General features: G+C 59.2%; 2 protein-coding genes across 2 annotated transcripts; both read right to left on the reverse strand.

Moving 5' to 3' along the window:
• Nucleotides 1–76: 76 nt before the first annotated feature.
• On the reverse strand, nt 77–7139 carry ROBO4 (roundabout guidance receptor 4). Its single transcript, XM_041720890.2, is given in 21 exon segments — nt 77–313; nt 315–426; nt 512–649; nt 753–1075; nt 1156–1275; nt 1366–1545; nt 1627–1779; nt 1868–2392; nt 2477–2759; nt 2840–3016; nt 3433–3563; nt 3643–3793; nt 3872–4043; nt 4586–4707; nt 4804–5023; nt 5117–5229; nt 5940–6067; nt 6142–6280; nt 6358–6636; nt 6726–6770; nt 6890–7139. Coding segments are annotated over 21 exon segments (3777 nt in total). The 5' UTR covers nt 7125–7139; the 3' UTR covers nt 77–282.
• A 1540-nt stretch (nt 7140–8679) lies between these two features.
• Nucleotides 8680–13312, reverse strand: HEPACAM (hepatic and glial cell adhesion molecule). The gene is made up of 7 exons (XM_030290829.4): nt 13145–13312; nt 10622–10963; nt 10150–10431; nt 9949–10042; nt 9376–9449; nt 9222–9292; nt 8680–9129 (listed from the first exon to the last, which is right to left on the reverse strand). Exons 1-7 carry the CDS (start codon nt 13227–13229, stop codon nt 8842–8844), a joined length of 1236 nt encoding a protein of 411 aa, XP_030146689.4. The 5' UTR covers nt 13230–13312; the 3' UTR covers nt 8680–8841.
• Between the last annotated feature and the right edge of the window lie 61 nt (nt 13313–13373).

Here is a 13373-nt window from a genome sequence, read left to right on the forward strand (position 1 = left end):
GGATAGGAAGGGGGGATGAGTACACTAGGGAAGGAGTTGGACACAGGAAGGACAAGGACATTTAGAGGGATGAAGACTCTTGGGGAGGATGAGGATGCTGGGGAGGAATGAGGAATTTGGGAAGGGGTGGGAATGCTGAGGAGGGATGGGGACACTGTGGAAGAAGGAGGACACTTGGGAAGGACAAGAACACTGAATAATGAGGGACACCCACCCACCTAGGTGCCATCCACCCTTTGTGGGTGGCTTTTCCTCGTACAGAGCCCCTGTTTGGGGAACTGCCTAATAAAGCTGGATTTTAGGTGAGCCAAGGGGTCTGGCCTTGCTGTGTCCTGCGCCCTGGGGACTGCCTCGCTCCTGTCCCTCCTGTCCGCAGCTCACCACCTTCCCTGGCCCAGGGGCTGCCAATCCCCAGCCCTTGACCACCTGGAAAGCAAAGGGAACATTTTCCATCACCCTGCAACACCTCACCACCCCGCTGCCCACCACCCTGCCAAGGGGCACTACTCACCATTCTGTGAGCTGCTGTTCATGGCTGCCTCTGTCCTGGTTCTCTGTGGGGCCTCCAGCACTGCCCGCCAGTCCCAGGTGGTGCTGTGGACTCCAGGTGGGAAGACCTGCTCCAGGGGTGATGGTGGTGGTGAGGGACCTGCAGGAAGAAGGCAGGAGAAGGTGGCATCACCATGGAGCCAACTTCCTTGAGGGTGTGACAATACTCAGGGTCAGAGAGGGGGTCCAGACCCTGCACTCACCCTCGTAGGCCCCATCGGTGTCCTCAAGGCTGTAGCAGAGGCCATCGATGGCCACGGCCAGTGCTTGGGCAAAGCTGGCGTCCAGGAGGACGGAGCCGTCGCAGGAGCTCACCAAGCTGCAGCGGGTGCTGGCAAAGATGTCCTCCGAGACAGACCCCCAGCCATTCAGCAGCGACCCTCCTGGTGAGCCCCTCGTTGCTGTATGCTCTTCCTCCTCCTCCTCCTCCTCCTCCTCCTCACCCAGCTCAGAGGCTGATGGCCCATAGATGTAGCCGTAGGTGTGCAGTGGTGAGAAGGACCGTGGTGAGGTTGGTGCCGGGGGTCTGTGGGGAACACAGCGGGGGTACTGCTGGCACCAGGGGATGCTGCAAGCATGGGAATGTCCCAGGGGGGTGGGGAATACCTGCAGCAGTTAGTGTCCTGCTCCATCTCCAGGACCTCAGCCACCTGCTGCTGTGTGAGGACCCCATCGCTGAATGCTGGCGAGAGGCGCCCGGTGGCCAGGGACACGTCCTTGGCGTACCTGGTAGCCAGGAATATGTCCCTTGAGTGCCTGGCCTCCAGTGACATGTTCCAGGTGTGGCTGGTGGCTGGGGACATGTCCTTGGGATACCTGGTGTCCAAGAACATGTCCCTCTGGTGACTAGTGACAGGAGACACCTCTTCAGGATGCCTGGTGGCTGGAGATGTGTCCCTGGGGTGCCTGGTGGCTGCAGATGTGTCCCTGGGGTGCCTGGTGGCTGGAGATGTGTCCTTGGGATGCCTTATTGCTGGTGACATGTTTTCAGGGGACCTGCTGCACAAGGACATGTCCCTTGTGTGCACGGTCACCAGTGATGTGTCCCTGGTGGCCTGAGATATGTCCTTAGAGTACCTGGTGTCCAACAACTTGTCCCTGTGGTGCTTGGGGACTGGTGACACCTCCTCAGGGTGCCTGGTGAGTGGAGATGTGTCTCTGGGGTGCCCAGTGGCTGGCAGGATGTCGTTGGGGTGCCTCAAGGCTGGTGACATATTTTCAGGGGACCTGCTGCACAGGGACATGTCCCTTGTGTGCACGGTCACCAGTGATGGCTCCCTGGGGTATTTTGGTGGCTGGGGACATGTCCTCGGCATACCTGGAGGGCAGGAACTTGTCCCTGCAGTGCCTGGTGGGTGGGGACATCTCCTTGGGCAGACTTGTGCCTTGGGACGTGTCCTTTGGGTGCCTGCTGGTTGGGGACATGTCCTTGGGGTGCCTGGTGGACAGTGAGATGTCCCTCTGGCACTTGGCTGCTGGTACCGGGTCTCTGGGGCACCTGGTGAGCAGGGAGGTGTCCTCAGGGTGCCTGGTGGCCAAGACTGTGTCCCTCTGGTTCTTGGTTGCTGGTGGTGGATCCTTGTGGTGCCTGGTGGCTGGTGACCTGTTCCTGGGGGTCCTGGTGACTGAGGACACATCCTTGGCATGCCTGCTGTCCAGGAACGTGTCCTTGGGGTGCTCAGTGACCAAGGACATGTCCCTAGGCTTCCTGGTGGCTGGTGACACACCCCTGGGGCTCTCAGTGACTGGGGACATGTCCCTGGGGATCCCAGGGACTGGGGACATGTCCTTGGGATGCCTGGTGACCAGAGATGTGTCCCTGGGGCACATGGAGGCCGGGGACCTGCAGGTGCAAGGGACACGTTGGGTTTTGCAGCACAGGGTTGGGTTGCAGGGCACCCACCTGGATGGGGACACCCAGACTCACCGTGTCACTGGTGGGTGCCAGGCATGGGGTGGTCTTGGCGGTGTCACCAGCGATGTGGTTACACCAGAGGCGCTGCCCCGATGTGGTTTTGGAGAGCTGAAGACGGGCAGCCGTGGGTCTCTGCTGTCCATCACGGCAGGGATGGTGTCACCCTCGTGTCCCCTTTGCTGAGGCTGCCTGGCTGCCTGCCCCAAGTCTGCCCCCCACTCGCCTCCGCTTCCAGAGACAGGGACGTGGCTGGGGCCAGCTGTGAGCACCGGGGTGCTGTGCACTTGGTGCAGCTCTGCGAGGGGAATAGGGACACAGAGCCATGGGCCACTGCCCTGCTGTCCCCCCTGTCCCCCATGTGTCCCCCACACCCACCTCTCTTGCGAACACGCTCCCAGGGTGCTGGGTTTGGGGTGCTGGGCGAGGAATGAACTCCAGGGTGCCCCCCACCACAGAACCCCATGTCCCCAAGGGGTGGTGGGTGTCCTCCACGGAGGCTGCTGTGGATGGGGGGCGTGGGGGGACCAAGGCTTGGCGGCTCCAAGGAGAGGGCTGGAAGAGTAAGAGAGGTCAGGGCACCCATGGGCTCATGTGTCCCCTGTCCCCTCTGTCCTTGGGTCTGTGTGCCTGCAGACAGACAATGGGGGCACCAATGTGAGGGTCCCATGGCAGTGGGGGTCCCCGGCACAGGGTGGGGGTCTTGGGCACACTTTGTTGGTCCCATGACATTCTGTTGGGGTCCTAGGCCTGGGCTGGGGGTCCTGCTGCAGCAGGCCAGGGTTCCATGGAGCTGGGTGGGGATCCAATGGCATCACACGGGATGGAGGGGGTCCCATAGCACTGGTGGGGGTTCCATGGCAGAGAGTGGGGGCTCTGTGGCACTAGGTGGGGGTCCCAACCCTGGTGTCCAGTGGGGGGGTGGGGGTCCCATGGCAATGGGTGTGGACACCAGTCTCCACAGGGCTCACTGGAGGGGTGGGGGTCCCTGCCATCACTGCCCAGGAGCCGGCTGCTGAGGCTGCTGCTGCTGCTGAGGTTTCGGGGGGCACAGCTGGGTTTCCAGGGACCACCAAGCCATGGCGAGTCACCAGCCACCAGCCTGCAGGGCAAGAGGTGCTGTCAGTGCATCAATCCCCACACCAGGGGTATGCCATGTCCCCCACCCCATGGCCTCTCACCTGTGGCGAGCTGCAGCGTCCTGGCTGGCCCGGCGCTGGCAGAGGAGGAGGAGGAGGGCGAGTAAGGCCAACCAGAGCATGGAACCAGCAGCTGCGATGACAGCAGGCTGCTGCAGTGCCTGGACCATCCTGCTGCTCCCTGCTGTCAGCCCTGCAAGGATCCCATCAGTGTCACTTGATGTCACCACCTTGACCCCCACCCACACCCCCCTTGCTCTCCATCTCCTACCCAGGACTCCACACGTGGCGTTACTGGGAACCCCCAGTCCTGCACTGTTGAAAGCTGCCACCTGAACACAGAATTCGGCCCCAGGGTGTAGGAGGAGGTTTTCCAGGCGGTGGGTGGCTCCATCCACTGTCCTGTTGGTGGGATGCTGCCAGCCCTCACCCATTGACCAGACCTGGCAGGCACCAAGAGGGTGTGTCCCCTTAGGTGATTAGCCTTGATGGCCCCCCTGTGGATGGACATCCTGTGGGTGGACCCCCTTGGACAGACTCCTTTAGATGAACATCCCTTGATGGACTCCCAGTGATGGATCCCCCATGGATAGATTCACTTGGATGGGTCCCCTTAGCTGAGTGTCCTTGATGGACTCCCCTTGGCAGGACCCCTTTATACTGGCTCCCTTCATGGCCCTAGGATGGACCTCCTTGGGTGAATGCTTTATGGATGGACCCCCATTGATGGATCCTCCTTTGGATGGACCCCCTTGGCTGAATCCCTAGGCTGAACTCCTTTGGATGAGTGCCCTTGGATACCACAGACAGATGCCCTGGATGGACTTCTGCCTTGGATGGACCCCTCCTGGACAGACTCCTTGGATGCTGCCCCCCATGGATAGACCCCACCTTTGACAGGTTCTCTTTTTGGATGGATGCCCTTGGATTGACCCTGCTTGGCCAGAAGAGCCCAGCCCTTCCCCCTCGCCCCATTGCCCCGAACCTGGTAGCCCCGGATGATGCCGTTGTGCGCTTCAGGAGGAGGTGGCTCCCAGCTCACGACCACGGTGCCGTTCCCTGCCTCAGCCTGGCTGACAGTGACACGCTGGGGCGCTGCACTAGGGACTGCCAGGACAGGGGGACAGGGATACTGAGACCCCTGGGACCCCAAACCCACCTCCCCATCCACCACCCAGACATCCCCAGGGACACATGACGCACCTTCCTCGGGTATCCAGAGGTGCCTGCTGTTGCTGTCTGAGCCCTGGGCTCCTCCAGTGTAGGGTCGGACCTTGAACTCGTACTTGTAGCCCCTGCGGAGCGCGGGGATGACGGTGCTGAGCTCCCTGCCCGCGTCGTGCTGCACCCAGGAGGTGGTGACCGGGAGCAGGCTGCGGTACAGCACCACGTAGCCCACAGGCAGCGGCACCGGCATCAGCATCTGCAGGAGATGGGAAGGATCCCCAGTTAAGGTGGGACATGGGGATGTGTCCCGTCCCCTCCTCCCCTGGGGGCAGCTGAGCGTCACGCCAACCTGCCAGCGGAGCTGGACAGCAGCAGTGGGCAGCGCGGTGCCGTTGTCCAGGTGCAGCCGCACGGCCAGCAGCTCCCGTGGGGCAGTCTCCTGCTGGCCCCTTGCCAGCCGGTCTGTGAGGCAGAAGAAGACAAATGGCATCACCAGGTAGGACCAAGGTCCCCAGGGACCTGCCCAGACATCCCCTCAGATACCCGCACATGGATGGACTCACTCAAATGGGTCCTTTTGAGCAGACACCCTGTGATGGGTCTGTCTTGAATGGACCCCTCTTGGAGGAGCCCCCTTTGATGTGTTAACCCCGGGCGCATGGGATGGGATTCCATGATATACCTCTCCATGATGTCCCTCTTAGATGGACCCTTTGGATGGATATTTCTTGTTCTATCCCACTTTAACGTACTTCCACCTTCCAAAGATCCCTTTAAATGGATCCTCTTGGAGGAACCAGGTTGGCTGGATCCCCTTTAGGTGGGTGATCTTGAATGAATCCTCTTGGATGGACTCAATGCATTTCCTTAGATAACGGATCTATTTTCCTTAGATAATGGATCAACTTACACGGGCCTTCTTGGGTGGATCCTGTTTAGGTGGACCTACCTTTGGAAGTTCACCCTTTGATGGATCTCTTCAAATGACTCAGCTGGATGGGCTTTATTTGATGGATGATGGATGATGGATGGCCTTGGATGGACTCCCATGGACAGACTGCCCTTGGATGAACCCCATTAGATGGACCCTGTTAGGTGGATCCCCTTGCATGAACCCCAAGATGGCCCTGGGTGCCTGTGATGGTGGAGGCCACGGAGGTCCCAGCACTGACCCTCCACGTGGAGGAAGGTGGTGGCGGCGGCGGTGCCCAGCTGGCTCTGTGCTGTACACACGTACGCGCCGGCATCGGCAGCCGTCACGGCATAGAGGTGCAGAGTGTGCTCCCGGTCCACCTCGTGCCTGCGGGTCACCAGCTCTCCATCAGCCTCATCCCCACGCCAGGGATGGGTCACCTCCCCCCTGCCACCACCTACCTGCCCCAGGGCAGGTCTCCACGCTCCTTGTGCCACTGCACCTGCGGCGCTGGGTCCCCTCGGGCGCTGCAGCCCAGCTGCACGGTGCTGCCAGCCACCGCCACAGCGTCGCTCGGGTGCCGCACGATGCTCGGCTTCTCTGCGGGGGGACATCAAGGCCATGGCACCACGGCTGGGTGTGGTGTGCCCACCACCTGTGGGAGGCCCTTGGCTTACCCAGCACAGAGACGCGGGCACCCCGGCTCTCCCTCTTGCCTGCCGCGTTGGCCGCCACGCAGACGTAGAGACCGGAGTCGCTCCGTTGTGCCGATGCCACCTGCAACTTCCCCTTGGTGACCGTGTACCTGCCACCTACCAAGTCCAAGGTCACCCCGTCCTTCTTCCAGGTAATGTAGGGTTCGGGGTAGCCCAAGGGGGGGACACAATCCAGCTCCAACGCTTGTCCCGTTGTGGTCACCAAATCACCCGGCTGCAGGCGGAAATTGTCCCGCAGCACTGCGGTGGGGAGGGCACATTGTGGGTGGGGGGAATGGGATTTTCTGGTGTCTCCCCACCTGCATCACCCACCCATCAAGTGTCCTTACCAGCTGGAACTTGGGGTGCCGTGGCCACGCTGGGAAGGCGGCAGCCTGTCGGGTGACAAGGAGGCAGGGGAATGCCAATGGTGCCTCAAGTGGGCATGGTCTCAGATCCGGGGTGGGGCAGGGGCAGAGTTAAGTGGATTTTGGCCCCCGTGGGCTGCACTCACCTCCGCGGTGCAGGGCGGCGAGGCAGAGCCCCAGGCCCAGCGCTGTCTCCCAGCCGCCCGCCATGCCGGCCCTGGCAGCCTTCCCGTTTCCTCCCGAAATCCCGAAATCCCGGTTCCTCCCCGCCAGCAGCGGGGCTGGATCCGGCTCCGGATGGGGGGGTACAATAGCCGGATGCGGGGGCCGGGAAATGCCGGAGGGGGGGAAGGTGACGGTGAACACAAACATCTCAGCCATCCTGCGGCAGTGGGAGTGCCTGGCCACCGTGGCACTGGCAGCACCCAGTGGAGACAGCAGAGTGGGGGACACAGCGGTTAATGAATTTAATTAGTCAGAATAAATTCCCCTTTTCCTTCGCCATGTTCAGAGGAAGACAAATTGAGAAGGATTCTCAGCTGAGGACACCATCAGTACATACCAGAGGGAACAGTCCAAGGTCTCCCATGCACTAAAGTGCCAGTCTGAGTGCCAGCCAGGTGTCTTGGGGTTTTATCTGTCGACCACTTCTCATGTGCCCCCCCACCCTGGAGGACCCCTTCCCACAAAGACACCCAAGGGTGCCACCACCAGACGGTAGTACATTTAGTTTATTGGTTAGTAGTGCACCCCGAGCACTCCAGGGTGCCCCGGCACCCACCCTGGGTGCCCCAGGGCCCGGCCGCTCTCTGCTTTTCATCCTAAACCTATTTCCCATGAAGGCTTGGGGAGAGGCAGCATCATGTGCCCCAAAACCGGGGGATTTTCACAGAAAATCCTACCATGGCAAAGGGGCAATGCTTGGACCAGGGCTTCCAGCCCACCTTTAGGGGACATTGCAGCTGGGGAGCTGGGCAGGCAGGAGGGAGCCCCCTGTTTAGACCCCCTGATGTGTGTTGCGCCCTTGGGCGAGCTTGTGTGCCAGCGCATGTCCTGCTGCATGCATGGGGGCTGTGCCACGGCGGGCGGGCACCGTGCTCTCGCACACACGTGTGCTTGCATGGTCGCTGGGCATGCAGTGTGTGTGCTCCCCGTGTGCGTGTGCACGCTCCAAGCATGCTCGGCTGCTTTGTGCTCGCTCTCTCCACACACACCACACACACCCTGTGCAAGCACAGCGCAGGCACTCTTTGCACACTCACTGCAGGCTCCACGCATGCCCTGTGCCAGCACTGCGGCTTCACTCTTGCACATGCTCTGAGCACACTCAGCTGCTTTGTGCACTCTTTCCACACACACCGTGCACATTCTGCGTGTGCTTTGTATGAGCACTGCACACACCCTCTCTGCTCACCCTCTTTGCATCCTATCTGTGTGCATGTTCCGTGCAAATGCTGCGTGCAAGTTCACTCCCCACGCTCCATGCACACTCTGCACACGCTTGGAGCACACACACAGGTCTGGCACGCTCACAAAGGCCATGCAGGCTCAGTGAACACTCTGAACACTCCACACACGCACAGTGCATGCTCCGTGCAGTATAGCTGCATGCTCCATGTGTGTTTTCTCCATGGGCTCCATGTGTTCTCTTGCATGCTCTGCGCATCCTCTTGCTGCACACCTCGTGCCTGCCCCCATGCACCCTGTGTGCACAGTCCATGTGCCCTCCTGCACTCTGCATGCACACGTGCAGTGCTGGAACGCTCCCCCTGCATGCTCCATGCACACCCTCTGGCACACTCCCTCCGTGCACTGATTGCATGTTCTCTCTGCACACGCGTGTGCTTTCTGCACGCTCCCCGCACACTCGTCCCGGCGAGAAAGCCATTAAAGCGATGCCCCAGGAAGACGGGGGACGGAAGAGGGGAGCTCCGGGTGGGATCAATAGGAAATTAGTGACTTTACGCCGAGCAGAATGACGCCCAGCGGCGGGAGCAGGGCCGTGCCGGTGTCCCCGCTTGCTCGGTGGCGGAAAGCGGCCGTGCCGGTGTCCGTGCCCGCCTGCCCGCTGCCCCCCGAGCGCGCACAGTCCCCGCGCTCAGGCGCTGATCTCCACGGCGTTGGCCTCCTCCTGCTCCCGGATAACGTGCACACCGGCAGTCCGCAGCAGCCGCGGGGCGCCGCGGGACCGCGCCGGCGAGCCCGGCGGTGACCGGTGGGTCCGCGTCGAGGCGGGCGAGCGAGCTGGCGAGCGATGGTAACGGCGAGCGGAGCGCCCCACCGGCCCCGGAGAGCGACCGGCTGCCGGTACCGGCGAGCTGGTGTAGCCCGGTTCCACCGTGCCGCGGGGCTCGGGCAGCGAATCCTCCTCTGCCTCCGGCGAGTCCTGCCCAAAACCAAGAGGAGAAAAACGTGGGACACCTGCGAGACCCTGTGCCGGGATGCTGCCGGGGTGTTACCGCTGCTACCGGCTCTCACCTTATCTTTAAGGATGTACAAAGCCACTGGGTTCTTGCGCTCGTGCTCGCCGCTCCGGGGGATGCCTTCGGCTGTGTGGAAGAAGGTGCTGCTCACCGTGCCAGGAGCATTGGTGCTCCCCAACCCACCGCTGCCACGCCAGGCTGGCACTCACCCTCGTGCTTCAGGCGTTCCTCGTCCTGCTCGGCGTAGTCAGAGGTTGGTTGTGTCTCTGCTTGTCGCTTCTCCCTGGAAAGGGATGGGGGATGGATGGGGCAGCAGTGGCATCGTGTTAGAGGCACTGGGGAACTGCCTGGGGCTCATCCAGGGAAGGGTTAAGTACTGCAGGGAGAGAGAGGTGGATGGGATGGGATGGGATGGGATGGGATGGGATGGGATGGGATGGGATGGGATGGGATGGGATGGGATGGGATGGGATGGGATGGGATGGGATGGGATGGGATGGGATGGGATGGGATGGGATGGGATGGCATGGCATGGGATGGGATGGGATTGGGATGGCATGGCATGGCATGGCATGGCATGGCATGGCATGGCATGGCATGGCATGGCATGGCATGGCATGGCATGGCATGGCATGGCATGGCATGGCATGGGGTAGTATGTGTCAAGATGAGATGAGATAGGATAAAGGACCAGATAGGATGGCAACAGATAAAATGGGACAAAACAGGATGGGACAAGATGGGACAACCCCCTTTGTCTCCCCTGTCATCCCCACACGTACTTCTTGGAGGGTTTCCAGCAGGCACAAACTGTCACCAGGGTGACAAGAAGGAAGATGCCACCTGTGGACAGGATGATGTAGAGAGAGCTCCGGCCTGCAGGAGAGGAATGAGGGGGGACAAGCCCCCAAAAATTTTAGCTGAAAGTATCTGCAAGGGATGGCCAAACCTGGGAATGCAGGAGGGAAGAAGGGGTGGCTTACGGTAAACAGTGAGCTTCACGGGGATGCTGCGGCCATGGCTGATGGGGTTCTCCACCAGGCAGCTGTAGACATCATCGTCAGCCATGAGAACACGGGTGATGGTGAGGATCTTCTGGTCAGGGGAGAGGAGCAGGCGGGAGTCGTTGCTCAGCGGCCGCCCGTCCTTCAGCCAGGTGTAGGTGGGCTTGGTGCCATTCTCGTGTGAGCAGTTGAGGGTGAAGAACTCACTGAGCTCCAGCACCGTTGAGGAGGCCACCAGCACTTGTGGCTTTGAGATGGGAACTGCGGGCAAGCAAAGGAACCACAGTGATGCCATGTCTCAGGGGCAGGAAGAGAAACATCAAAACCCCACCAACCTGAGGTGGTTGAAACCCCCAAAACCACCTCCCAGCTGGAGAGAGCCCACCCAATATGTGCTCAGGGAAGACATCCCATGGACATCCCAGTCTCCACTGGATGTCCTTGCCCTTACTGTCCACGGTGAGGTTGATGGTCTTCTCGCCGGTGAAAGTGTCGTCAGTGATGGACACCTCCACCTCGTAAGCGCCTTCGTCAGCCAGCTGCAAGGGGCTGATGAGCAGCGAGCCGTTCTCCAGCACGCGGATGCGGTCGCGGTAGTCGGGCCGCAGGTTGCCGATGATCTCGGTGCCGATGGACTGCACGACGGTGACAGGTTTGTCCCTCTTCAGCTGCCACTTGACCACCGGCTTGTCCGCGCTGGCGCTGGCGTAGCGCACCGACAGCAGCGCCGCCTTGCCCGCCGTGCCGCGCACCAGCGGCGTGGGGCTGGTGATGTTCACCCCTGTCAGCAGACCTTGGGGTGTGGGGAGAGACAGTGGGGTGCCGAGCACGGAGAAAACAGGGAAAAACCCCAAGTTGGAGCTGTGCTGAGCACCCCCAAGGTGCCCAGCTTGGATCCAGAACCTTTGCAAAGATGCATGTGTGACCCCAAACTGCGTGAGGGGTGGGAACCCTCCTGCACTCACCCAATGCAGCATGAAAAAATCAAGGAAACACCCCCAAAATTGCTTTGGGCAATGCAACCTCCTGTGAAGAGGCATTATCACCCCCCAAAGCTGCACTGGAGGTGGGAGTGCTCCTGCAGCCAGGTCAATATAACCAACCCTTTGCAAAAACGCATGTGTCGCTCAAAAAATGCAAGTGCCATCCACACCTCCTGTTGCTAGGTTCTGCAAAAATGCATGTGGTGCCCCCTAATGTGCAGGGCTTGGGCAGGAGCTCTCCTGCAGCAAACCCTTTTCAGAAATCCATCTATCACCCCCAAAAATGCAGGGGGAGTGTTCCTGCAGCCAGGTCAATGTAATCCTTTGCAAAAATGCAAACATCACTCGCAAAAATGCAGGGGGTGGGAGGCAGGTGGAGGCAACCCTTGGCAAAGTTGTATCACTGCCCTGCAAAAACTGCCTGGGGAGTGAAAGATCAGTGCAATGATCAGTGCAATGCTTTGCAAAGATACCTTAATTCCCCCAAAAAATGGTGGGGGGGAAGGATTTTGTATCCCACCCCCATCCCCATTGGATGCGCCTGTCCAGACAAAGCCCCCTCAGATGCAAAACTGCATCACGAGAGTCTTTGCACGTGCATTGCTCCTCATCGCTGGTTTTAAGCCAAAAAAGGCAGGGAAAAAGTGTAAAAACATGATTTTCTGGGGGAGGGGACTCCCCAAAACATTCTCCCTCCCCAAAATACCTTAGCATCCCCATCCTGACATCCCAGAGGTCCCATCCATGAGCCCCCCATATGGATACCGTTCATGGAGAGCAAACAAACCCCATATTGAAGAGGAGGGGAGAGTGGGAAAACCAGCTGGGCTGGGTGAAGCAGGAGCAAGAAAGGCCTTAAACAAGCCCGAAAAGTCATGGGACCTATTGGTATGCAGCATCCGTCCCTCCGTCCTCCCCGGCAGCGCCGCGCTCGGCCCCACAAACATGCCCCGACTCGCCAAATTTTGGGGAACCCTCACCCCACAGGGAAGGCCAAAGCATGGGATGGGGATGTGGCCTTCAGTGCATCCCTGCCCCCTCCCCGTGCACAGCCAAATCGCTGCTCTTTAACTGTTTCTTGCCCTTTTTTAAACCCTATTCCTAATTTTTTTTCCACTCTGGATAAAAAAATTTGGGATTTCATTAATAAATCAGGAAATGCTCCATTTTCCTACAGCATCCTTGGTTTAGGGGTGGAGATCTCCCAACCCTTTTGTTGAAAAAGCCCGTCAAAAATCCTCATTTTCACATTATTTTGTGGCAAAATCCCTATTTTATTTTTTTTAAGTCATGAAGTATTTTTTGGGGTGTCCTCACCGCAGCCCTGACTGTTTTTAGGGTCTAAATCAAAGCCAGCAAAGAACCCAGTTGGTTTTGGTTTTCATCCATCTGCCCCATCTGAAGGGAAATGGGGCCTCCCCAGGGCTGCTTTTGGGCACAAACTTCGGTAAAATGGAACAAAATTGTTAAAGGTGATTTTCTGTGTTGCCAGAGCTAGGATGGGGTGGTTTGGGGCTCATTAAATTCCAAAAAGTGAGAATTTAGAGAATAAATTATGGAGAATACCAGTGTTGCAGTGGGATGAGACAAGCCGAGAAATGGGGTGAAAAATGACTTTCTAAGGGAAGCTGAGGAATGGGTAAGAGAAAATATCTGGAGATGTTAAAAAATTAGGAAAAAATGGGGTTCAGGGAAGAAAAAAAAAAACGGGGAGAAGCTCAGGGTGGGGCAGTGCCAAATCCTCCCCCACTTCAGGACCTGCTTGGCTCCAGAAAAGTGTTTTCCCCAGTTTTTGTTCCAGTTTTACCCCCTTTTTAACCAGCTCCCAAGCAGAGGGTACGCTCGACAGCGCAACAACCCTCCCTCCAACCCCCCCCGCATAGGGCATCACCATCCTCATCACCCCCCCGGCCCTCATCCTCCATCTGGATACCCACAAGACTCATGGAAAAAACGGGAAAACCATGGAAAAAAATGGGAGAAGTCCCTACCTGCATGCAGCGCCAGAAGCCAGGTCACCGGCAGCAAGCAGGGGGGAGCGGGGTGGCCCCGCGGGGCAGCCGGCGCTCCCCACATTTCGGGCAGGCTCGCCCCCCGAATTGCTCCGCTTCCCCACTCTGGGCACGTCCCTCGGAGCTCCCGGCTTGGCGTTTCGCCCGGCTAATTTATTTTTTTTCCCTTCTTTTTTTTTTTTTTTTTTTTTTTTTTTTTGTTCTTTCT

The sequence above is a fragment of the Taeniopygia guttata genome, chromosome 24 (genome assembly GCF_048771995.1).
Source record: "Taeniopygia guttata chromosome 24, bTaeGut7.mat, whole genome shotgun sequence".
Classification (NCBI taxonomy): Eukaryota; Metazoa; Chordata; class Aves; order Passeriformes; family Estrildidae; genus Taeniopygia; species Taeniopygia guttata.